This window comes from Marmota marmota, unplaced genomic scaffold (genome assembly GCF_001458135.2).
Source record: "Marmota marmota marmota unplaced genomic scaffold, marMar, whole genome shotgun sequence".
NCBI classification, from domain to species: domain Eukaryota; kingdom Metazoa; phylum Chordata; class Mammalia; order Rodentia; family Sciuridae; genus Marmota; species Marmota marmota.
Genome location: NW_025999990.1, coordinates 18730510 through 18757641, shown reverse-complemented (window position 1 = coordinate 18757641; position 27132 = coordinate 18730510). Strand labels below are relative to the sequence as shown.

The 27132-nt window shown below is 35.9% G+C and overlaps 1 protein-coding gene across 9 annotated transcripts in view; it reads right to left on the bottom strand.

The window, feature by feature from the left end:
* Positions 1-27132, bottom strand: part of Dym (dymeclin) — a 359511-nt gene that overhangs the window by 74122 nt on the left and 258257 nt on the right. The window contains exon 17 of one of the 9 annotated variants that reach the window (XM_048806250.1): positions 15311-16175. The exons of the other annotated variants lie outside the window; for them this stretch is intronic. Coding sequence (XP_048662207.1) covers positions 16104-16175 — 72 coding nt within the window. The 3' untranslated portion in view covers positions 15311-16103. Of the gene's footprint in view, positions 1-15310; positions 16176-27132 lie in introns of those variants that run through there. 9 annotated transcript variants of the gene reach the window in all.

Below are 27132 nucleotides of genomic sequence, written 5' to 3'. Positions count from 1 at the left end.
ATATGCCTTTTTTTTTTTTTTTTTAATGGATTTGACTTCCTACTGAGTGCCTCCATTTACTCCAACTTAGGTCCCAGTGTCCCAATTGGGTCCCAGCTCTGCTAATAACTAGCTTTGTGACCTTTGGTAAGTCACCTGAGTTTCAGTATTTGCCAAAACAAATGCTTATGTGATTTTAAACAATTTCTCTACTCTCAAGTCTCAATTTCATAAGGAATGTAAAAAATACTGAATTTAGAAAATCATGAGTATAACCAATAATGCAATTAGTGTAGAAAAATCTTTATAGAGTGACCTCAAATTCAGAATTTACTTTAAATTATCCCATCACCTTGAATGGAGTCATTGTCAGTTTTTAGAAGAAAATCAATGCCCCGTGAAAGTACAAACACGCAAGGCTAAGTTCCAAAATAATCATTCTCTAGACTGAAGAACTTATTGCTGCTTCTGTTCTCCGTGCATGTTAATTATCTTTGCCATTGTTAATGTGGGGACAGCAGAGGATCATCTCTAAACCTGTCTGTCAAGGACTCTGCATTGACTTCAGAGACCTACAATGTTTGGTGCCATTTTTTATTCTTGCTTGAGAAAGAGTCAGTGATGCTAAGAAAGGCAGTAAAGAATCATACATGGGGGTTTTGTTAACCTGAAGTAAAAAGGAAAAAATGGGTGCAGCTGCAAGTTAGCAGAGAGCAGCTCTAGGTTGGGTTCAAGTCTCAGTTTTGCCATTGACTGGGCAAGCCACTTTCTTGGGCCTCAGTTTCTTCAAATGTAAAGTAAATGGGTTCTCTGAGACAATGCCAGGAAGCATTATTAGGGGCCTGGACTTGGGCTTCTGCTTAGGATATAGGGGGGAAAAAAAAAAAAAGGCTTTCTATCCAAGCCTAACATGAGGAAAAGCCAGACAATTTAGACTCAAGTCTTGCTGTCAGAGAACAAATTTTCAAGGCAACCAAGTGAAATGAATTCCTTCTAAGGAAAGAAGGAAGACAGGCACTCTCACACCTTAGACTGAGTATGGGAGGAAGCTGTGTTCTCTGCTAAACTTCCAATGAATTTGTAAAGGCTAAGTGTGGTCAGCTAGGTGAGGCTGGGAAGCTGGGAAGCTGGGCCCCAGGTGGAGTGAGGAAGGCCCTTACTTGAGAGCACTTTTCCACAGGTCTCCACCAGAGCACATGAGAAAGGCTGTGTGTGGAACAGGAGATGTAAGGAAGCCACTCCATCAGTCAAGCTTACAGAAGGTGGTCAGCTGCTGCTGGGGACAGATGCCAAGACTTTTGGGCTTCCCAGACTCGACTCTTACGCTATGTAAAAGCCTAGAGCCTTAAGCTAAGCCAAGAACACCAGCATTTCCACTGCTCCTAGGCGAGAAGTATACACATAACCCATCCTGTCCCTGAATGGGTACGAGACACTCTCATGCCTCCAGGATATGGGCAAAGACCCACTCTAGTGGTGGGAGAATAGAAGCAAAAGAAATTCTAAAACTGGGATTTGAGGCAGGAAACCAGCTTGGGTTCAGAATTCCTTACCTGTATCAAGAAGAGGTCTGCCCCAAGGGTAAGGGACAGGGAGTCCGAGAATGCCTAACCTCTGAGATTCAGGCACATTCAGGGACTCCCCAAGATTGAGACGGACAAGTATAACAAAGAGATCCCTCTTCCAACCCAACGGGAGGGACTGCTGAAAGCAGAGGGCAACAAAAGAACACTTAAACAAAACAAAAAACCTCCCTCTGACACCCCAGACCCATCTTGTGAAGTATAAAGTAACAACTGTGGGGAAAATTTGAAGGTAGTGTTGCGCGATAGATATAAACCCTAAAAGCTTAAGTCCCAACAGCAGAGGCAAACCCACTCATAGCAGAGGCATAAGGACTTTTAAACCCCAGTTTCCTTTGACCTATTCACAGTGTCCAGTATTCAACAGAAAATTATGAGATGCATAAAAGAAATCATACAGTCCCTAAGCACAGTGGCCTATACGACTGGTAAGCACTGGCACTGGCAGGTGCTGGTGAGGGAGTGGTGATTCAGACACATTTGTGTCTCACTAAGGTTAGTACTTAGAGGGCAGACACCCTAAATGGATGGAAGTATCAGGGGCTATGGGTGCCTTGGGGTAGGGTGGGTTTGGCTTGGTATGGGGAGTACAGCAGAGTGGCTAGACACATGAACTCTGGAGCCAGGCCAGGATTTGAATCCCAGTTTTAGCATATACTAGCCATGTGTTCTTGAGCAATTCATGAAAACTCTCTGAGCCTTAGCTTTCCCATCTGAAAAATGGGAATACTACCTATTTCAGGGGAAGTAAGGATTAGATAATATAATGTATTCAAAAACATTTGCAGCCTTACTTAGCAGGTAAAAGGGCTCTTTACACAGTAATGATTATGAGCACTTATTTTAGGAATAGGCAGAGGCCTGTAAAAGTTGTGGGAAAGGGGAAAGGGAGAGGGAAGTACATGTACAAAAAGCCTAACAGTGAAATGGAACATGGTTAGAAAATTCAGTTAGGTGTGAATACCAAATGTAGGGGAGTTGGGACAAGAGGTGAAACCAGATCAAGAAGGGTTCACAGATCAAGTCTGATGTCATCTTTAGTGCAAAAAGGACTTTCAGGGCTTCTCTCCACTGTTAAGATATTACAGAAGAGAATTTAAAAACCACTTCTGGCAGCACTGGGGAACTCTTGGAGAAGAGAGGCTCCAGGAAGTCCAGGAAGTAGACTGTGCAAATCCGTCAAGGGGTGCTAGCCTCCAGGCCAGTGCAAAGGGCTCTAGAGATGGACAGGAGATGGCAGAAACTGAGACTGAAGGTTGGACTATTCAAAGTTCTGAAAAGGAGCCCAGGGGAGACATATTCTAACAACACCACGTAGTACAAAGCTACACTTAAAGTCTTCAAAACTGCAAAGATTTTTTTGTCTCTGCATTTTTAATGTTACAGATTTCTCCTAAGGAAAGAATTAAGATTGTGCTTAAAGATTTAGTCCCATGATATTTATTATATAATAACCCCTGAATTTGAGCATCAAATTTGAATTAGTCTTCAATTCAGTTTGACATAATAAACTACTACAAATTTAGGGGTTTACAACAACATAAAATTTATCTCAGTTCTGCAGGTACATTTGGCTGTGCTCAGTTTCACCAGGCCAAAATCAGCTAGGTAGGTTTCTTTTCTGGAAGCTGGGAGACAATCTAATTCTAAGTTCACTCAGATTGTTGGCAACATTCAGTTCCTGTGGTAGCAGAGCTGAGTTTCCTATTTTCTTTTGGGGTAGCACTAGGAGTCTCTGTTAGCAACTCAGGCTACCTGAACTACTCATCCTATTGCTCCTTCTGTTTTCATACCAGGAACAGCCTGTCAGATTCCACACATCCTGACTCTCCTTGAGATCCTCCTCTGGCATAGCTCTTCTACTTCAGCTGGAGGAAATTCTTTGCCCTAAAGCCTCATGTGTTTGGATTAGGTCCACATAGACAAACCAGGCTAATCTCCCTATTTTAAAGTCTGTAACCTCATTTCTATCTCCAAAGTCCCTCTTGCTAAGTAACCTAACATATCTGCTGGTTACGGGATATGATGCAGACATTTTTTTAGGGGTGCCCCAAAGTAGATGATTGTTTACATAAATTATAGTGTAAATAGACAAATGAATGTGAGGCTATTGAAATGATTATGAAACTAGTTTTGAAATGCATCTAAATAGGACAGACTGATGGAAGAACAGAGATAAACAGGTAATGATAAAGCAAGTTGAATAAAATGTTAATTGGGGAATCTGGGTGGTGGATACATAGGCATTCATTGTAAACACATTTTTTTCCAACTTTTTTGTATATTTGAAATTTTTCATAAATTTTTGAGGGAAAAACAGAGCAGCCCAATGATTTTTCAAGTCCTCCTGGATTTTCCAAACTTTATTGGGTAAAAATCTAAATGTCTGCAAGGATATGTTTTTTCCAGCAAAGCAGCAGGAAATAAGGTTTTGTTTAAGGTTTACAAAAAAATTAATCTCAAACAGCATTAACTATCACTCTACTTTATTTTTCAAATAATTACCAAACTAAAAGAGAAAGGCAATAGTATAGAGTGCATTTTCTGAATTATTAAAAAACCAAATAATCTCTCGAGTGTGAGGAATTTTATTTCCAAAAGGAAAGTTGTCACTGCAATAATTAACATATAAAATCAATGATGTTTTGATTTGATTGCTTCTAGACAAGAATAAGCAAATCTACTTCACAATTTAACAAAATTCGACAACACAGATCCTCTCAGTTGGCCAAAAAAGATATAGTGAAATGAACTTTACAGTGAAAATACACAAGACAATGATTTTACAGACATTAACTGGGGGCCAACACCATGACATAAGCACTATCCTAAGCACTGGGAACATAAATAAAGATAAAATAAAATGCAATCCTTTGCTTTTACTTTACCCTGGAACTATAAAATATTGTCTAGTTTTGTAATGCGGAAATATCTCAAAAATACTTCTTTCAAGATATTTACAGTATACTACTTGTACTGTAGTGTGCACTCACAAAGGAATTTAACATTAAAGGAAAAAGAAGGAGAAGTAGGAGAAAAGAAAAAACTGATTTCTTTCACTTGGAATTATTGCCCGTGTATCTGAGGGATACTAAACCTCACTGGGCATGGAAGCTAGTGGCCCAGTCTCTGGTCAATCTGACTTGCCTCTGAATCCTTGTTTTACCACCTACTACTTATGTAACCTTGGGCAAGACTCTAAACCTTGATTTATTTACCAGTAAACTGGTAAAGTGAAAATGAATATGTAAGACATCTACTCCAATGTCTAATACAGAATATTAGCTCAAGAAACTATTGTTCCTACTAGTAATCATGAATGAAAATTTCTCATTAGAAGCAGATGTGCCTGGGAGATGTATTAATACTATCGCTACTAAGATAAACTGTACCTTTCTCTGACTTGTACTGTAGTGTGCACTTAAAAAGAACAAAGAAGTGCTTCCATGATGCTGAAATTTGAATTTAGAACAAATATGTGAGTTACAATGAAATGCTCTGAGCTGTGAACCTGAGATCTTTAAGAACCTAACTGCCATTATTACACTAAATGGTTAATCTCCTTAGGAAATATGTTTAAAAATAATCCAAGTCTAATGCTAAAATATAGGTGATCCCTGATTGAAGACAGCCTGATTTGACACCCAATGTATTATAATCATATTTCACAATAAGGACAAAAAGTTGTAGTTACAGTTGCCTAATGAATGGTTCCAATGCCTACATTTTGTCTAAATAACCACTAAATGCTCCTGATTCAGTCAAGGTCAATGGCAATGGGGGTGACTCAGTCTGCTGCTACAATTAGAGCAAAAGATCACTAAAGTTGCCATGGAAACTGCCTATTGCCCAGCAATTACCATTCAAAACTTTGGGAGGCAATCCCTGTATTAAATTTGCAGTTTATTTCTCGAGGCAGAAACTAATTTTAAAAGCAATTTGAAGGTCCTCAGAGTAACAATAAATGTTTGCCACAGAAAGCATCACTACAAGATACTGTCAGTCCAAACGTCAGTTGATTTTATACTTTTCAAAACCTCAAAGGCACCTAAAAAGCATATATACCACCCAATTTTTAGCTGTCAGTGTTTATGATTATATGGGTATAAAATAAAAATTTTCATATCTATTTTTGTGTTTTCATGGTATGAAATTAGTCTTTTGGGGTGGAACTTATTAATATGTGAAACATTTATAAGGACCTGACTTAACAGGGATCAACTCGGGATCAACTCTGGATCAAATTCTAGCAATCAATTCATGGATTGGGGCTGTCTGTCATTTTGCTAAGTGGTGCTAATTTGGGGGGTGGAGGGAGACAGATGCCTAATTTTCTTTTCCTCACGTTTTTAGAAACAACTATCAATATATAAAAGAAAAATCAAAATAAAAACCAAACTGTTAATGTAGTGTTAGGGTCTGTAAACAAGTCAAGATGGAGCCTGGCATTTTGCCAGGCGGAGTGGTTTGTGAGGTGGCACCAGCGAGCCATTAAGTGTGGAGATTTCTTATTGGTTGACTGCTGTATCTAGTTTATGTTAATTAAGATAAGCTGTGTGGAATGTATATATACCCCTCCTGTCCTTCAATAAAGGGCTCCCACTCCTGCTGTATCAATGTACACAAGTTGTTCGTCACCCCCCGGTTATTTTGCTGCAGCCGGACTGCGGCAATGTAGCATGAAGGGAACCCTCGTCCTAGGAGAAAATGAGAGTTGATATTAATGGAGAAGTACAAACAAGGCTCTTCAAGGAGCATTCTCAGTCAAAATTTTATTTGGCAAGAAGGAATGTGATCCCCCACCTCCTCTTTTCTTCAATAGCACTTCTTTATTCTACTTGTATCAAGATGGGGATAACAAAGAGATTTTATTAGGGGTAAGATATGAAATGCAAGTAAAAGCAATAATAATGATTATTTAAAGAAAACTTGCAGATACCTGTACCAGAATTAAGAGCAAGAAAGACAAGATTCACTTGGTAGTGTTTCTCATCAAAACATACAGACAATTCAAGGAAGTCACATAATGAAGACACAGGTGGTTTTCCACAATGTATGAACGTATGTAATATTTGTCTAATCCCATTATCTCTTACCAGAATGTGCCAAACCTTCACATCATGACTTCTGCTATGACCAGTGACCACTTCCTTCCTATATCCACCTCATGGTGGTGTGGAGAGGACTGGATGAATTATGGTACTCAGAGCAAGGCCTGGACCCAATGAAATGGAAAGAATACTGAGCTAGGAGTCAGAGGACCTGAGTTCTAGGCCCGACTCTGCTAAACAGTTGCTTCTGAGCTTAACCCATCAAATTCCAAGTTTTCAAATCTGTGAACACAATAAATATTCAAACATTATTTTGAAGTTACCGTAAGTGGTAAACTTGCTGCTCAATTTAAGTTTTTATAGGTGTTCCACATCTGGCACAATGGACAAAATGGGTTAAGCAACTCCTTTAACTTTTCTGGGTGGAATTTCCTCTCTTGTTAAGTAGATACACAGTGCTTACCTACACTGCAAAATTATGAGGATTAACTTATTTGAAAATGGTTTATTAACTACAAATGTTAAAAAAATGTGTAGTCAACTGTATGTATTGAACCCTTTTGCCTTTGACTCTAGAAATTCTGCCTTTTCCTAATTTTGTGTGAATATTAAGAAAGAGCAAAGAGGTTAGAAAATTTAGCAGCAGATAAATGAAAGTGGCCATAATTTGGTCATCTGTCCTTAAGTTTATAAATAAGAAACAGGCAGTTTTGGGGTTTTCTTCAGTAAGGCAAACCATGCTCTTCCTAAGACCCAGAGTCAGAGACAACATGAGATACACACCAGCTCAAGTCAGTCTCACAGCAGACATACACACTGCACCACTCAAGCTGCAACCATGGAGACAAGGTGACACCTGCCAATCTTTGGCAAGGACCTACTCATGTACAGGAACAATTACAGAAGATCCTATTAGGTAATGAACAGTTTTTAACTTCTTGAAAACCTCTTGGTTTTACCAAGAAATCACATTAGGCATTAGGTGAACTCCAAAGAATCGGGGAAATGGTAGTACTAACCAATTTTAGTAATTTAACTGCCTTCTTAATAAAAATGACACTCCAAGAAAAATTTTTAGAAGGCATTTTTTCTCCTACATATTTGAAAAAAAAATATACGTATGAAATGTGTTGTGACATTATTTGAACTAATTTACTGGTCATTGTCCAATAGGAACTGCTAAGTCTCTTTGGTGTGTCAACAAGTCAAATAAAAGAATGATTATGATCTTTTTAATGGCTTCTGCATGTCAATTAACATTTGAGTAGATTAGATAAGGAATCAGACATATTGAGCAAAAAGAATAAGAAAACAAAGACAAATGGAGAAATTAAAAATGCATCCATTGCGTGCGCGTACGCGCGCGCGCACACACACACACACACACACACACACATATCACGGTTACAAATTGCCTTTTACAAAAGATCTCAAAACAGTCGCTATCTGAATATCCGTTGCAGCTCTTAAGAGCCTTGATAATATGGATAATGAACACCTGCTCAGTATTCTGGGCTTCACGGTGATTTTCTGGCTGTGGAGGTTTGGTTGAATGTAATCTAAACAGGTGGGAAAGTTTGGTTAATTTCTTCAGATTACCAATCTAAGTGATTCAATTTAATCAATTCTCCCAATGGGGACCCATTAGCAACCTCAATATTTCCAGATAAAATATATCGTTCATTTAAAAAAATTGCAACTGACTGACTTTATGTAAAGGTGGAGCTTACACTCCAGTGGAAAAACTGTGAATTGTGGAGAACACTACGGAGGCAGAAAAAGGGAGAATAAATAAAAACAATTTAGATTGGGACCTGAATAAAGAAGTACAGGAAGTGTCCCATTTAAAACTTCATATTATTCGTATCCCTTTAATTCCTTTCGTCTAATTGCTCTAGCTACAGTTTCAAGACTATGTTGAATAGAAGTAGTCAAAGAGGGCATCCCTGTCTTGTTTCAGTTTGTAGAAGGAATGCTTCCAATTTTTCTCCATTTAGAATGATGTTGGCCTTGGGTTTAGTATTGATACCCTATACAATTTTGAGGTATTTTCCTACTATCTTTAGTTTTTCTAGTGTTTTGAACAGGAAAGGGTGCTGTATTTTGTCAAATGCTTTCTCTGCATCAATTGATATAAAAACTATCATTACTTGCTGACATGATTCTATACTTAGAGGACCCAAAAAGCTAAACCAGAAAACTTCTAGAATAAATAAATGAATTCAGCAAAGTAGCATAATATAAAATCAATACCCACAAATCAAATGCACTTCTATGCATCAGTGATGAATCCTCTGAAAGAGAAATTAGGAAAACTACCCCATTCACAATAGCCTCAAAAAAAAAAAAAAGAATAATAATAATAATAATACTTGGGAATCAACAAAAGAGATGAAAGACCTCTAAAATGAAAACTACAGAACAGTAAAGCAATAAATTAAAGAACACCTTAGAAGATGGAAAGATTTCCCATGCTCTTGTATAGACAAAATTAATATTGTTAAAATGGATATACTACTGAAAGCGCTATACAGATTCAATGTGATTCCAATTAAATCCCAACAAAATTCCTTATAGAAAAAGAAAAAGCAATCATGAAATTCATTTGGAAAAATGAGAGACCAAGAATAGCCAAAGCAATTCTTAGCAAGAAGAGTGAAGCAGGAGGCATCGCAAAACCAGACCTTAAACTATACTACAGAGCAATAGTAATAAAAGTGGCATGGTATTGGCACCAAAATAGACATGTAGACCAATGGTACTGAATAGAAGATACAGAGACAAACCCACATAAATACAGTTATCTCATACTAGACAAAGGAGCCGAAAACATACATTGGAGAAAAGATAGCCTCTTCAACAAATGGTGCTGGGAAAACTGGAAATCCATATGCAGCAAAATGAAACTAAACCCCTATTTCTCACCATGCACAAAACTCAACTCAAAGCGGGTCAAGGACCTAATAGAGGAAAAAGTAGGCCAGAATCTTCATCATGCTGGATTAGGCTCCAACTTCCTTAACAAGATTCCTAAAGCACAAGAAATAAAATCAAGAATCAATAATTGGGGTGGATTCAAACTAAAAAGCTTCTTCTCAGCAAAAGAAAGAAAAACAATGAGGTGAAGAGAGAGCCTATATTTTGGGAGCAAAATTTTTGCCATATGCACGTCAGATAGAGCACTAAATCTCTAGGATATATAAAGAACTCAAAAAACTTAACACCAAAACAGCAAACAATCCAATCAATAAATGGGCTAAGGAACTGAGTGGACACTTCTCAAAAGATGATATATATGCTGATTGCAGCATATATGAAGAAATGTGCAACGCCTCTAGTACTTAGAGAAATGTAAATCAAAACTATCCTAAGATTTCATTTCACACCAGTCAGAATGGCAATTATCAAGAATACAAACAACAATAAGTGTTGTCAAGGATGTGGGGGAAAAGGCACACTCACACATCACTGGTGAGACTGCAAATTGATGCAACTAATCTGGAAAGCAGTATTAGAAAACTTGGAATGGAACCACCATTTGACCCAGCTATCTCACTCCTTGATCTATACCCAAAGGACTTAAAAACAGCAGCCACATCAATGTTTATAGCAGCTCAATTCACAATAGCTAAACTGTGGGACCAACCTAGATGCCCTTCAATAGATGAATGGATAAAAAAACTGAGGTATATATACACAATGGAATATTATTCAGCATTAAAAAAGAATAAAATCATGGCATTTGCAGGTAAATGGATGGAGTTGAAGAATATCATGCTAAGGGAAGTAAGCCAATCCCAAAAAACCAAAGGCCAAATGTTTTCTCTGATAAGTGGATGCTGATCCATAATGGTGGGGGGGGGCATGGGAAAAATGGAGGAACTCTGATTGGGCAAAGGGGGAGAAGGGGCGGGAAAGGGGGGGCATGGGGGCAGGAAAGATGGTGGAATGAGATGGACATCATTACCCTAAGTACATGAATGACTGTACATATGGTGTAATGCTACATCGTGTTCAACCCAAGTACTGAAAAGTTGTGCTACAATTGTGTACAATGAATCAAAATGCATTCTGCTATCATAGATACCTAATTAAAATAAATAAATTAAAAACCTGCATATTATATTTTCAAGAGTTTCATCAGTTAAGTGTCATCAGATTTCTATGTAAATGAAGCAGAATTCCAGAAGCAGGAGAAAATGCCTAACTGTGGAATACAAAATGTATCAGTCATTTTTTTGCCAGTCTCTCCTGAATGACCAAAAGCTAGACTATGCTTAAGCGAGTGAGGGTGCTGATGAGTTCATTACTTTAAAAGCTAAGTTTCAAGAACAGTATATTAAAAACAATTTTGAAAATGATTCCAAATATTTACTGTACATGAGGGTTTGCTTTCCTGTTCTTATATTTCTTTTCCCTAAATTTCTGCTTTAATTTTTAATTTTCAGCAAAGTAATAAACACAGCTTAAATGTTCAGAAAACTATTAAAATTAAAACAGAGTCATCTCCTAACATGTCCTTTGCCTCCCCTCAATACTCATTACCTAGGGGGAAGTACTCTGAACCACTTTAGCTGTTTCCTCCAATATTTTTATCTTCTATTTTGAAATAATGTTTGCTGTTATTTCTAACTTTTAATTCTATACTTTTACATTATTTATTGACTTCTTACTCTCAAAAAATAAGGCGTTTCCTCTATTAAAGTAATTCTAGATTAGGCTTAAGGTTTTACTGATTCACTAAACTGTGAAAATATCTTTTTTTTTTTATTCACTGTATGAAGGAAACACTGAAAAGAAATGGATTTCCTCTAGGCTCAATTGTTGAAGGAAATAAAAACAAAATTAGCAGGAAATCTGAGAATAAGATGGTGCTTCAAACTTTATGATACTGCATGGAGATAATGGCAATTAACAAAATCCCCTTCTATCTGCATGTCTGTTTGTCAGATGAGGAAGAGAGAAGAGGAACTACTCATGGTTAGTTAACGGAGTAAAAATCTGGGTCTGTGAAGCTACAGCATATTTCAGAGTGCCCTCTAAGTTCAATTAGGCCTCTCTGAACTGCACCCCATGGTCATTCCCTCCCTTTGACTGACAAATTCATTTTGTAGCTCTCCAATATGATGAATCCTAGGTTGTTGGTTTTTTCCTTTTTCTTATTCTCTTTTGTTTTCTCTTCTTTTCTTTCTTTTTAAGAGTCTGGCATTCCCAATAGGCAAAGCGGCAATCCTGCAGGCTTTCTCTCTTATTCCTGTGCTATTACATTTAATTTGTGCTTTTATAACTTTGTGCTTACGCCCACAGGCTTTTGAACAATGGGCGCCCATTCAATAAATCCAAGAAATAAATGACTTGATGATTGTAAGTGCTTTGAACTCAATGGACAGAAGGCTCTACATAAGTAATATAATAGTAAGGACACTAGGATAAAAGCATAAGAAGAAAAAAAACCCCATAATCTAAAGCTTTTTCAGAACGAATGAACAGCACACACACACACACACACACACAGAGTTGTCATCCTTTTTTACACAGCATTCATTTCCTTCATTTATACTCAGTTCTCAAAACCTCTTCCTCTATATTTTTTGATAGGAACATGACAAACATTTGTAAAGCAAAAACACATTTATAGTTGCTTTTAAGGAGTATTTCCTTTGAACTATGTATGGGTTGACCACTGCAAGGCTTCCTCTATAGTATAAGAAATACTTAAATGCATCCTGAAACCTCATGGAAATAATTCTAGTGCTTGATGAGGCCATTTGGTATTTCCTATAACCTGTGATACGAAAATCACTTGTACTCTAGTGCTTCTTATTTATTTTATTAAGTGTAACAACTTAAAATCTGATGTTTAAAGAAAATTAATCAGGATATTTAGCTACTATGAGGTATATAAGTTGTTATTAAAGTACTGATTATCAAATTTGTATTTTAAACAAGCTGGTCTATTACATGAGTCCCCACAAGTACTCATAGAGTGTGTTAAAAAATAGGACAGGTGCATAGACATATTCTAAGGCAATTAGAAGATTAAGAATATAAAATTAGGAGATAATATAATTAATAATAAAATATAATTAAGAATATAAATTAGGAGATTAAGAATATAAAAGGAAATTAATTTTATATCCTTTCTTGTAGAGACTTCAATTTACAATTCTATTACTTAAAATAATCTTTTTAGGATTAATCTAGTTATCAGTTTATACTATTTCAAAACTGCTTTTGAATAGTACATGCCTAGGTATCATCTGTTTTGCCAAATCCAGTGGACATGCTTTAATCCTCACCTCACTCTCAATCTTTAGTCCATAATGGATTCATCATTTCTTCCTCTTTAAGATATGCCTACTTGATACCATGCACTTGGGGTCTCCGTAGCTCCCCTTGTTAAATAAGAAATAGACTGTTCTCATGTTCAGACAGATTTTGCCAAGGAAGGATATACAAATAAGTCCTTGTCTTACTTTCTGTACCTGAACAATGATAATCGCATTTGACCAATGACTGTATCTATCATTTACTGAAAACCTACTGTGATCAAGTCAGTGTGCCAAGAACATCACATGTATAATCACTAACATTCAATACAGTTGTGTAGCATAGATGTTAGCATCCTCACTTTATAGATATGAAAGTTCAGAGAACACAAAAACTTCACCAAGGTCACTAAATACTAACCTAGAGAGTACAGCTATTAAATGCCAAGACTGAGAGTTAACACAAACTGTCTAACTGGCAGTGTATCATTATGTTACAAGGCACTGGGCAAGAGGAGTTTTTAATAGGCTTCTTCATAATATGCTTTGGTTTTCAGTGATAGAAACATACATATCCTTGATTTGCCTATCTTTCAGGGAGTAGAAGCTGTAGTGAAATAGCAATGGCCGCTAAGATTTACAGAGGACAATATGCCAGATATTTCCTAAGTACTCTCTAGGCACTATTTAATTTGATATTCACAATTCCATGAGCTAGGTATTATTATTTTTTGTGGTGCTGGGGATTGAACCCAGGGCCTTGTGCATGTGAGGCAAGCACTCTACCAGCTGAGCTATATGCTGGTATTATTGTTTTTATTTAACATTTGGAAAAATCAAAGATCAGAGGAGCGAAGGTCAAGGTCATATAAAGGCTAAATCTAGTTCTTTCAGATTCCAATGCCCATATTAATATTTTAAAAAACAGTGGTAAAATACATAAAACTTACCAATGTAACAATTTTTAAGTATACAGTTCAGTAACCTTAAGTATACTCTTACTTGTATAACCTCTTTAACTTGTTTTATTGGAAAATTTCATATATATATAAATAGGAGGGCATAATTACTACCTCATTGTCGGAAGCTCCCCTCACCTCACGGTCAATCTCGTTTCTTTACCTTCATTCACTTCCTCCCCTCAAGTATTATTTCAAAGCAAACCATATTTTTCAGCCATATGTATGTATTGATAAATACCTTTAAAAGATAAGGATTCTTCTTTTTTTTGGGAGGGGGGAGTGTGGGGGGGGGGGCAGTACTGGGGACTAAACCCAGGATCTCACACATATTAGGAAGTGCCCTACCACTCAACTACTTCCCTAGTCTTTAATTTTACTTCGAGAAGACAGGGTCTTGTTAAATTGCCTAGGCTGGCCTTAAACTTGTGATTTCCCTGCCTCAGCCTCTGGAGTAGCTGGGATTACAGTTGTATGTCACCACACTTGGCAGGAGTCTTCTTTTAAATTATAAACACAGTGCCATTTTCCATATAAAAAATTAATACTGAATATTTGAAAATCATCAAATCTCATGAGTGCTCAGCTTTCTATATAAGTTGAAAAAATTTAAAGGATAGTTTGTTAGAATGAGGATGTAGGTGAATGTTGTGGTGCACACCTATAATCCCAGTGGTTCAGGAACTGAGGCAGGAGGATTGCAAGTTCAAAATCAGCCTTAGCAATTTAGTGAGACCATGACTCAAAGAATAAAAAAAGGGCTGGGCATGTGGCTCAGTGGTTAAGCATCCCTGGGTTCAATCCCTAGTATTCCTGAGAAAGAGGGGTGGGTAGAGGATATGAGGATCTAAAAAATAGTCTCTATAATGCAACTCATCCTTATTAAAGTGTATTTTATTCTCCTTTTTCATGGCACTTTGTCAGCTGAATAAACAGTTATTTGTCCTGTATAGTTTCCTGCAATCTTGATTTTGCTGGTATTTAATGTTTCTTTGTTCTGCAAATTTCTGGTAAATTGGTAACAAAATCTAGAGGCTTAGATTATTATTATTATTTTTTTTGCTTTTTCACAAGACTACTTCATAGGTGGTAGAGTGTTCTACATTAGAAGGAACACGATGTATAGTTGTACAGTTGTCTAAGTCAGCAGCCATTGATGATGTTCAATGCTTGGATTCACTAATTTATTAAAGCTTTCAAAATGGTGATATTCAAATTTCTCTCCATATTAGTTTTTTTTTCCCCTTTATTGTGCCAGGGATTGAACCTAGGGGTCCTTTACCACTGAGCCACATCCTCAGCACTTTTTATTTTTTATTTTGAGACAGGGACTTGCTAAGTTGCTTAGGGCCTCGCTAAGTTGCTGAGGCTGGCTTTGAACTTGCAATTGTCCTGCCTCAGCCTCCTGAGCTGCTGGGATAACAAGTATGTGCTACCGCAAGCTGCCTTTATTATTAGTTATAAACTTGTAATATTTCTCTAAAGAGGAAATTCTCCTTTTCTACTATTTTGTTATACAATGTTCTCCTCTGGTTTCTTTTAGTGAAAATCTGGTTGCTGGGGGATACTCAACGATATTTTATTGGGTAGGTCACTGTTTTCATGAGATCAAAGGACAGAAGCAGAATGACTAGACATAGTTAAAAACATTAATAAACAAAAAATGAGTCCATACAGTTACATCCTATTCAAATTCAAGATCAAAGGGGTTTTACTTGATTGCTTTATTTTATATTAGCATATAATGTTTCCATACCAAGATTCCAGGTTTCCAAGGACAATGGAGAAACACAATTATAATATTTCACAATTATTCATTTGCTTTATCTTTTGTTACCACAAATGCATCTTGAAATAACAACACCAAGGTTTCTATTCAGACATCATTAGTAAAACAGTTTGATAATTTTTCAGTTGTATCTGAATGTATGGCATACTAGAAATGACGAGTCACTTAGATGTCTGATTAACTAGACATATATTTAGGTAAATTTATTTCAATTTTAGAGATTGCTCTTTTTAAATTTTGTTTTATAATCATGTAAAATATTGTTTTTAAATTACATCACAGAACAAGAAATATTTAAAGAAATCTATATTCATTCTTGAAATTAGCTAATTACCTCTTCCCCCCTCCCCATTCCTTCCCAGCATCTAACTTGAAGTATATCCATAATTTCTTTTCAGAGTATCCTCATGGAAATAATGGAACCAGAGATTTCCAACACTAAAGAAACCACACAGAGGGGCTGGGATTGTGGCTCAGTGGTTCAGTGCTTGCCTAGCACATGCAAGGTCCTGGGTTCGATCCTCAGCACACATAAAAATGGATAGCTGAAATGAAGATATTGTGTCCAGTTACAACTAAAAAATAAATGTTAAAAAAAATAGAAACCACACAGAGAATTTACCATAAGATACAATGTAAAGGCAGAGCATTAAGAGTCAAAATAGCAAAGTAAGTCCCCAAACTCATAGTAAATTAAATCTAGCCCAAAAATAGAACTCAAGTCTTCTAATCCACAGGCTGTTGCTCCATCCAAAACGTTCCTGGGTCCCTCCTCAATAAGCATTTGTTCGGGATGACTATAAACATGATTCAGATAACCTCCTTTCCAGCCACAACACCTTGCTAGGGTGCCTGCCCCCAAACCCTTGTACTGTTTTATCTTATTGGAACACATTTCCTCTAGATAGCTGTGTGGCTCTCTGCTTCTTTGTTGGTTCTTTGTTCAACGTCGCCTTCTGTATAAGGTACCTACTCACTGACCACCTACTTATATGGCTACCTTCTCATTCCTAACACACCCAATCCCTTTATTCTGCTTTGTTTTCCAAAGGGACTTAATAATTTTCTAGTATTTTATAGGTTCCTGCATTGAAACAAAGGTTCCATGAGGACAGAGATGTCTATTGTCACTGGGCAGAATAGTGCTTTGAAAACTAAATTTTTGTTGAATGAAAGAATAAGGGAATATGCATATATTACTCTCTCATACTACTACTGTTAATCCAGATAACATTTGTAATTTATGGGCATTTATAATGGGTATGTGAAATTTGGACTTAGAATTAGTTAATGAGTCATTTTGTATGTAGGTTTAAAGCACTACTAATAACAAAAGTCATTCTAATTTGAATTCACTGACCAGATGAAACTTCTTAAAAGAGATAATACTTGATTATTAATGCTCAGTACTGTTAAGGCTGTTATGAACTGAATATCCATGTTCCTTCCCTGTCCCAAACTTCATACTGAGTTTCCAACTTCCAAAGGGATGGTGTTTGGAGATGGGGAGGTAATCAGGTAGTAAGCATAAGGCCATGGTCTGAAAGGATTAGTGCCCTTATCAGAAAAAGACACCAGAGAACTTACCTCATCCTTCTTCTAGTGCACACACTGACAAAAACATGTGTGAGCACATATCAAGAGGGAATGCAACTGTGCTGGCACCCTGATCTTGGACTTCCAGTACCAGACATGTGAGAAATAAACTGTATAAGCCACCCAGTCTATGGTTTTTTTTGCTGTGGCATCTTGAGCTGACTAATACAAGCTTAAAACACAACTCAGAAGACAATATATCATTAATTCAATCACTGCATTGATCACTAGCACTGTACCTTAAATGAAATACTGAGCAACACAATACACACCTCATGACCTCAGGCAAATTCAAATTTAAGATCATAGAAGATACCAGAAGATAGAGATTACAGGTAACTCAAACATGTAAAAATAATTAAACATTTTTGTCCTGTGGATTTTTAAATGAACATGCTCATTCATTTTGGTAGTTCCAAGTACACTCAAGTTCTGAATATTTAATTCCTAAACCTCAACCATGCAAAAGTAGATGCTTTGTTGTATTAAATAAATCAAGAAAACCAATATACTCCAATCATGAAATGGCCTCTAATGAGCATCAAAGCACAAATTACCTTGCTTTGTTAAGTCCCAAAGTATATTGACTCCAATTACTGAAATCTCCAAATTCTTATCTCAGAACTCAAATAATCTAAGAATAAATTATGAAACACTTTAAGGCTTAGCTCTATCTAGTGTTCTGGTGTTCTCTGAAGTTTTAAATATAACCTTAAGTCTAGATAAACTAGATACTTTTCCTGTCCATTCTTTTCATTTATAAGGTGATTCTCAAATATTCCTGTTAAGGATTCTTCTCTTAAGAATTTTGCAGAAATCCATAAAATTTCCAGAAAAAAACACCAGAATTGAATTCTCAAATACAATTTGTTTTCAGAAATAAAGTCAATCAAGGAAAGGATTGAATTTCCACTCAGAAACTAAAATAAAGTGCCATTTATAAAACATTTGTAGCTTTGACTATAATCAACTGTAATAATAAGATACCAGCTCAAAAAATTCTTTTCATTTAAGCCTCTTTTGTAATACTGCTTTTTAATAACCCTCATAATAGTCGAATTAAAGAACCCCAACAGAAATCATTCATCCCACATAAAACAAACATTGCCTTTTCTTCTTAGCTTTGTTTTACAAGCTACATTATTTCCAGATGACGCTTGAGGGGACTATGGTTTCAAGAATTAGATGCTTAAATAGACAGCTGCTTTCTATTTGCCATGTAAATCAAGGATAAATCAAAGAAAATTCCAAATAGTGGACTTCTTTTCTTCCTATTAGGAACTATGAATTCAGGCAGAAAGGGAGAAAAAGAAGGAGAAACAATTAAGATATGAGTAAACAGAAAACTTAAAAAGGGACTTCTTAAATAAAAGGAAACTTGGAAGATATCTCAGGAAAAGGTGTTTTTATATCAGCTCTAAGAATTTTTTTTTTTTTTACTATGATGAGAAGGGGGAAAAACCCACGACCATTGGTTTTTACAAATCTATCACACATTACTACTGAATTTAATATGCATGGGTTATTTTTTTTCTGTATTCTTTAAAGTTCACTTAGAAAGTTAATTAATCATTGCCAGATTTCAACTCAAACACATCCTATTTCTTTTTATATGCCACAGAAAGGAACATAAAAGTTATTTAAGTATTTTTAATAATTTCTTAAAGTCCTCAAAAAAGAATATTCTACCATACTCCTTAAGAAGGAAAAGGGCAAACTTCCCCTTCAGGAAAAAAGAGAAGGCAATTTTTTTCTCCTGAATCAATCTGTACTTTTAAGAATGAAAAAATTATTCTTAAAAAAAAAAAAAAAAGATGAGAATCCTTCAACTAAATGTTGTCCTTAGAAGCATTCTCACAAAACTCTCGTTTCCCAGCCAACTTATAGCACAACCCTGAAAATCGGTCTTATGTTAAAGTCAGACGTGGTCTTATGGAAAAGTGGTGGGATGAAAGCAAGGATTTGCTCTATTTGCATGCTAGAGACTGCTCATTTGAATTTTTAATACTAACTGTATTGGTACAACCATTATCAAAAACAGTATAGAATTTTCTTTAAAAATTAAAAATAGAACTACCATATGACCCAGCAATCTCACATCTGGGTATGTATCCAAAGGAAATGAAAGCAGAATCTCAAAGAATTATCTGCACTCTCACATTTACGTTGTACAATAGCAAAGATATGGAAACAATCTCACTGCCTGCTGACAGATAAATGAATAAAGACAATATGGTATATGCATGATGATGGAATATTATTCAGCCATAATAAGGAGATGTTCCACTTGTGATACCTTGGATGAACCTGGACGATGTTATGTTATGTGACCAAGACAGAGAAAGAGAATGACTATATTGTCTCACTTATCTGTGGAATCAAAAAAAGCTGAACACAAAGAAGTAGAGTAGGAGATAGTTTCCAGGGGACAGGGGTTGGGATGGAGGGGAAGATGCTGGTCAAAGTACACAAACTTTCAGTTATAAGTTCTGAGGATTATTACACAATATGTTGACTGTAGTTAATAATACTGTATTTGCTAAGGGAATAGATCTTAAATGTTCTCATCTCCCCAAAACAGATAACTATGAGGTGATGGATGTGTTAAATTTGATTATAGTAAACATTTCACAATGTGTACATGTAATAAATCACAATGTCATACACCTTAAAACATATTTATAAAACATTTATTAGTCAATTATACCTTAATATATCTGGGAAAAATAAATAAACTAAAAAAGAAACTTATAAATTCTAATCAGTGTGGGGCTTGGGATCTATTTACGTTCAAAGTTGTTGTCTGAGTGATGTTCACCAATCTTATTCTCAATATTTGGCTCTAATTTGTGTTTTATACTGTTCCTTCATTATGAAACTAACTAGAAAGATCTTGATAGAAATTCACAGTCTTCCTTGGAGAACTAGTTGGTATGGGGCAGGGAAAGACCAGATGAACTGGAGCATCCTGAGGGTCTCACAACAGAAAATGAAGTATACAAAGGATGAAACATGAAAGAGTCCCCAGTGGTCAAATTTGGGACACCACAAGCAACATAATAATTAACAGTATAGAATCATATCACAAAGAATAAAATAGTAGCCATGAATCTACATTGATATAAATAATAATTGCATAAATAAATACAGTGGGAAGATACGGTAACTTCTCCTTGCAATTTCTATTAATAAATGTTAAAGAACGAGAAAAACAGAAATCACCAGTAAATCAGTGATAGATGCTGCAGGCAAGATCCACATATAATTTCTAAAATTTGTGGGGAAATGTTTAAGCAGAAATAGTAGTCTAAGTATCTCCCCCACAAATATATAGCAATTACAAAGGAAAAAATAATTTTATGGTAAAAAGTCTTGGCAGATATCACCTTAGTAAAGTGATCAAGGTAAACATGTCCAGCAATATATATCAATATTGTGCATCCCCTGATATGATAAAGGAGAGGTGCATCACCTCTACAGCATGCTCCTCAAGAAGACAAAATGTTAATCTAATCCTAAGAAAACATCAGCTAGACCCAAATTGAGGGATTCTACAAACTAACTGATTAGGAATCTTTAGACATGTCAAGATCATGAAAGACAAGGAAGATTCAAGGGGAGATGACAACAAAATTTCATGTGGTATCTTGGGTTGAATCCCAGAAAAGAATGAGAGCATTAATGTTAAAATTGGTGAAATCCAAATGAGGTTTGTACTTCAGTATTCACAGTACTATAACAATATTAATTTCTTAGTTCTGAAATGTTATGTTCTCATGTGAGATCTTAAAAGAGAAAACTGAGTAAGTATGTAGAAATTCTTTAAAACTTTGTAATCCAAACTGTCAGAAGAAAATAAAGGAAGGAAGGTAGAAAAGAGAGGAGGAAGGGAAAGGAAGGTATGTGTGTATTTGGCAAAAATTAAGATCTATGTCTATAAAAAGTATATAGAGGAAATGTGCATTACTTGTGCATTACATCAGCTTAAAGATGTGAAAGCAACATGCTTTTTCTGGGTTAAATCTCTATTGTTAAGATTCAATTTTCCTAAAAAAAAAAAAAAAAAAAAGATTCAATTTTCTTGTATTTAAGCTTTTGGCATCTGTAGTCAACTCTTATATACCATGATATAATCTTATACATTTTACACATGTATGTGTATGTAAAATCTAGTATGCAGTATAATTTTGTACATAGAAGTATATATTATATAGAATAGTTTACAAAAAATAAAAAGTAAGTTATCTTTTCTCCTTCCTTCAATCTGACTCTCCAGAGCTAACCATTGCTTTATAGCTTCTTGTACATTATTCCTAGAAATTTTAACACATATTTTCAAGCATGCACATATGTGTAACTTATAAAGTATTTTTAACCAGATTTATATATGGATACCTTTACATAAACCTATATGAATTGAATTGACTTTAAAAACCAGCTGCAGAATACTGTAAATTGGATGAATTCATACATTAAGTAGACACTTACTGATGAATATTTTGCTTCTTTCCAGTTTTTGCTCTTAAACAAGGCCAAGAAATACACTCTCGTGTAACTGAATATCTAATTGACTAGCACTTTTAAAGTGAAGACACTACTCAAGAAACAAATTTTGCCCCCTTGAACATATTTTTTCAAAGTGTAAAATTTATTTTCCTATAATCACTTTTGTGCCATAATTGCAGTCAAACTGATATCAATTTCCTATTAATCCACCAATTGGTTCCTCTATTCTAGTCCTCTAAATACTACTTAAAAAAATGGCTCCATAGAGATATAATTCACAACCATATATCTCACCAGTTGAAAGAGCATGGTTCAAACTTTTTAGTATTTTCAGAGATGTGTAATCATCACCAAAATCTTATCTTAAACCATTTCCAAATCCCTCCAGAATAAAAATTGCCTCTTTTGGCAGTCACATCTCACTCTGCCTACACCCCCAAGCCCTATACCTTCTGTCCCTCTAACATTTGCCTATTCTGAACACTTTGTACAAATGGGACTGAAAAATAGGGGTCTTGTTACTAGTTTCTCTTCCTTAGCATAATGTATTTTTGAGTTTCATCTATGCTGAAGAACCTAACAGTATTTCATTCCTTTTTATTGTTGGATACCATTACATTTTATTTATCCATTTATAAGTTGATGGACATTTTGGTTGTTTCCATTTTTGGTAATTATAAATAATGGTTCTATGAACATTCACATTTTGGGGTGGACATATGTTTTCAATTAATTTGTATTTAAATTCAGGAACAGAATTGCTGGGTTATGGTAATTCTATGTTTAATCTTTTCAGAGACTGTAAACTGTTTCCCAATGTGACTGTACCTATTTTACATGCATTCCCATGAGCAGAATATGAGAATTCTGATTTCTCCATCCATATCATTGCCAACACTTGTTATTAGCTGCCTTCTTGATTCTAGCCATCCTAGTATCTCATTTGGTTTTGATTTGCATTTCCCTATGACTAATGATGTTAAGCATTTTTTCATGTCCTTATTGGCTATTTTTAATATCTTTTTTTGGAAAAAAAAAACCTATTCAGACCCTTTCTCCCTAAAAAAATGCAATAAAAGCCTTATTGTTTACTTTCATCATTGTCCAACAAGGTGCTCAGATGGCCTTCCATGAAATGATTCATGGGATCCAGGCAATGCCATCATTGGAATCTCCTACTGTATGTCTGCATCTGGCTAGCAGATGAGGGAAGATAAGTGTGGAAGATGGTACAGTGGTGATGTCACTTCTTCCTACACTGCTCTGACTACCCCTAATCTATTGCCCCTTTCTAGACACAATGGAGGTGAAAGATGTTGCTTTGCTGTATAATTAGGAGAGAAAATGGATACTGGTGAGCATTTAGCCAGCCTCTGCCTCACCCAAAGCCTCACCCAAAGCTGAGTGCCTGGAACATTAGGAAAGATGGCTAATTGAATGGAAGCCTGCCAACATAACCTGTCCCTTTGTTTATGGTGGTCACTCTGATTTAGCTTATTTTGGAGCTCCAGGACACACTGAGACTTGGTAACTCCAAGGTCAAGGAAGTGGGGGGACCAATCACTGGTGCCAAGTAACTACTGAGTTGTCCTCACACAGATTAGAAGGCTATCCTGATCTCGCTGCTCACCTGTGGACAGTGAATTTTAACTCTACCTCTGCATCTGATGTCTTATACCTCCCACTCCTGCAGGGGCCTCTTCCTGTCACTAAAGGGCCTAGAAATAGTCCCATCCTCTGAACTAACACCTGCTGTCCCAGAATGTCTCTCCACATTTGGGCAGCACAGCACATCAGAGTAAGTGTTGGTCTTAGGTGCTTGCTATGTACCAAGGATCCTACCTGGATACACTCATTTAATCCTCACAACTACCCTGGGTGGTCAATTCTACTGTTACTCCTATTTTACAGATAAGGTAACTAAGGCCCAGAGAGGCAAAACAACCTGCCCAAGACCACATACCTCACAAGCTACAAATAAGGTTATAAAATATAATATTTGCTCTTTTGTTTTTTCAATACTGGAGATTGAACACAAGGATGCTCTAACACAGAGCTACATCTCCAGATCTTTTTATTTAATTATTTTGAGACAGGGTCTCATTAAGTTGCTCAAGCTGACTCTGATGTTTCAATCCTCCTGCCTTGGCTTCCTGAGTTGCTGGAATTACAGGCATTTTCTACAGTACTAACTATTTGTCTATTTTTTAATTGGGCTAGTCATAGTTTTACTCTTTTTTTTTTTTAAATATTTTTTAGTCGTTGATGTACCTTTATTATTTATTTATTTATATGTGGTGCTGAGGATAGAACTCAGTGCCTCACATATGCTAAGCAAGTGCTCTGCCACTGAACCACAACCCCAGCCCCTCATATTTTTACTCTTTGAGTTCTCCACATATTCTGAATATTAGTTCCTTGAGGGCTTGTTTGGAGGTTCTAGGCAGAGAAGTACAGCTATACCCTTGACTGAAGAACGGTTCTCCTCAATCAAGGAAGGTTGTCCTCTTTGACTGAGACCGAAGCTTCAGGAGGGATGCATATGAAGCAGTGACGGAGTAAGGGACATCTGCCTAGCCAGCCAGATCAGCCGAAGCAATCAATGGGGTGACAGATGTTGCAGCCAGATCTCCCTCAACTCCTGGATATTAGTTCTTTATCCACATGCTTTGCAAATATTTTCTCCCTTCTGTGGGCTGTCTTTTTACTTTCTTAATTGTGTTCTTTGAAACGCCAAAGTTTTAAATTTTAATGAAATCCAACTTATCTATCCTTTTTTTGTCTTTGGTATCATCTAATAAGTTTTTGCTTAATCTAAAATTTACTTATATTTTCTTTTAAAAGTTTGTTGTGTTAGCTCTTACATTTAGATCTATGGCCCCAACCCAAATTGACATGAGGGGTGATAAACGGTTCTTGAGCACCTGTGATATAACAATTTTGTTATATATCTTTAACAAAATTTATCACATGCTGAATTGTATTTTAGTTGTACCTTTGTTCTAAGTAGTCTTTTAGATTCCCTATGTGTAGATACTATACCTTCTTCACTTTTACCATGCTGAAGTAATTCCCAAACAGAAATTTTAGCAATATTCTGATGAACATCACTATCATTTTAATAACTGTATGTAAAGCCAGTAACAAGTAATTGTTTGAAAAAAGCCAGTAATAAGTAATTGTTTGAAAAGTGACAACATCTTAAAATGAACTGACAAATGTTAGAATTTCAATATTTGGTTATGTCAGTATATAAAAAATAATTGTTCCCATGTTGTGTGAATATTAAATTCTCTATCCCAGTCTTGAGTTAAAGAGTAAACATTAATAAGAAATCCAAAAAACAGAATGACTTAAAATGAAAGTGGGGGAAAGGTAGAAAAATCTTAATAAATTTTCTTGTCATATGTGTGATAGATCACAAATTAAATCCCTTAACACATTTCTGAAGAAACAAAATGTCTAAAAGCAGATATAAAACTTATAACAAAATGTAAAATATGATTAATAACAGCTATCAATGCAAAAGGTAAGACAAATGACATATACCAGGGTTAGCAGTATCTTAGGATTCCATATAAAATAATATGCAATCATGTACACAAAATAAAAATAAATTTCTAATATACTTATTCTTTAGTAAGTTATGATATAAACAAACTATTCAAATTAGATTAAGAAATTGAACTGGCTCTATTTATCTTGAACTAAAAGGAAAAAATACCACAACTACCTCTTGAATATGAAAGCATAGATTTTTGATATACAGATCATGTGACAATTAATGGGGAAATTTAGTTATTTAGCATAGAAATTACCCATGTCTACTATACGTTAGAAACTAATCTATGACTTGAAGATGATCACAGAACTTTAATTGTATGTTATACAGATATGAATGAGATCCAAGACTTTTTCAATCAAGGATACCTCCCAGAGTGTGCACATATGCTGAGCAGGGCTTCACCCCCATCACTCAGTAATGTAGTCTATTTTCTCAGCCTAGGGTATGAAAATCTCTACACCATACAGATTTAATGCAATTCCAATCAAAATCCCAGTGACATTCCTCATAGAAATAGAAAAAGCAGTTATGAAATTCATGTGGAAAAATAAGAGACACAGAAAGCTAAAGCAATCCTTCGCAAGAAGAGTGAAGCAGGTGGCATCACTATACCAGACCTTAAACTATACTACAGAGCAATAGTAACAAAAATGGCATGGTATTGGCACCAAAATAGACTGGTAGAGATCAATGGTACAAAATAGAGGACACAGAGACAAACCCACATAATTACAGTTATCTTATATTAGACAAAGGCACCAAAAACATATATTGGAGAAAAGACAGCTTCTTCAACAAATGGTGCTGGTAAAACTGTAAATCCATATGCAGCAAAATGAAACTAAACCCCTATCTCTCACCATGCACAAAACTCAAAGTGATCAAGGACCTAGGAGTTGAACCAGAGACCCTGCACCTAATAGAAGAAAAAGTAGGCCCAAATCTCCATCAACAAATGGGATGGGTTCAAACTAAAAAGCTTCTCAGCAAAAGAAACAGTCAGCGAGGTGAACAGAGAACCTACAGAATGGGAGCAAATTTTTACCACACACACATCAGATAGAGCATTAATCTCTAGGTTATATAAAGAACTCAAAAATCTTAACACCAAGAAGAACCCAAATAACCCAATCTATAAATGGACAAGGAAATGAACAGACATATCTCAGAAGATGATATACAATCAATCAACGAATATATGAAAAAAATGCTCAACATATCTAACAATTAGAGAAATACAAATCAAAAACTAAGATTTTATTTCAAGCCAGTCAGAATGGCAGCTGGTAAGAATACAAACAACAATAAGTGTTGGTGAGGATGTGGGGGAAAAGGCACACTCATACATTGCTGGTGGGACTGCATATTGGTGTACCCAATATGGAAAGCAGTATGGAAAATTCTTGGAAAACTGGGCATGGAACCACCATTTGACCCAGCTATCCCACTCCTTGGTTTATACCCAAAGGACTTAAAAACAGAATACTACAGGGACGCAGCCACATCAATGTTTATAGCAGCACAATTCACAATAGCTAAATTGTGAAACCAACTTAGATATCCTTCAGTAGATGAATGAATAAACAAACTGTGGTATATATACACAATGGACTATTACTCAGCATTAAGAGAATAAAATCAGGGCATCTGCAGGTAAATGGATGGAGTTGGAGAATATTATGCTAAGTGAAGTAAGCCAATCCCCAAAAACCAAATGCCGAATGTTTTCTCTGATATAAGGATGCTGATCTATAATGGGAATGGCGGGGAAGCATGGAAGGAATAGACAAACTTTAGATAAGGCAAAGGGGAGGGAGAAGGGGTACGCATAGGGG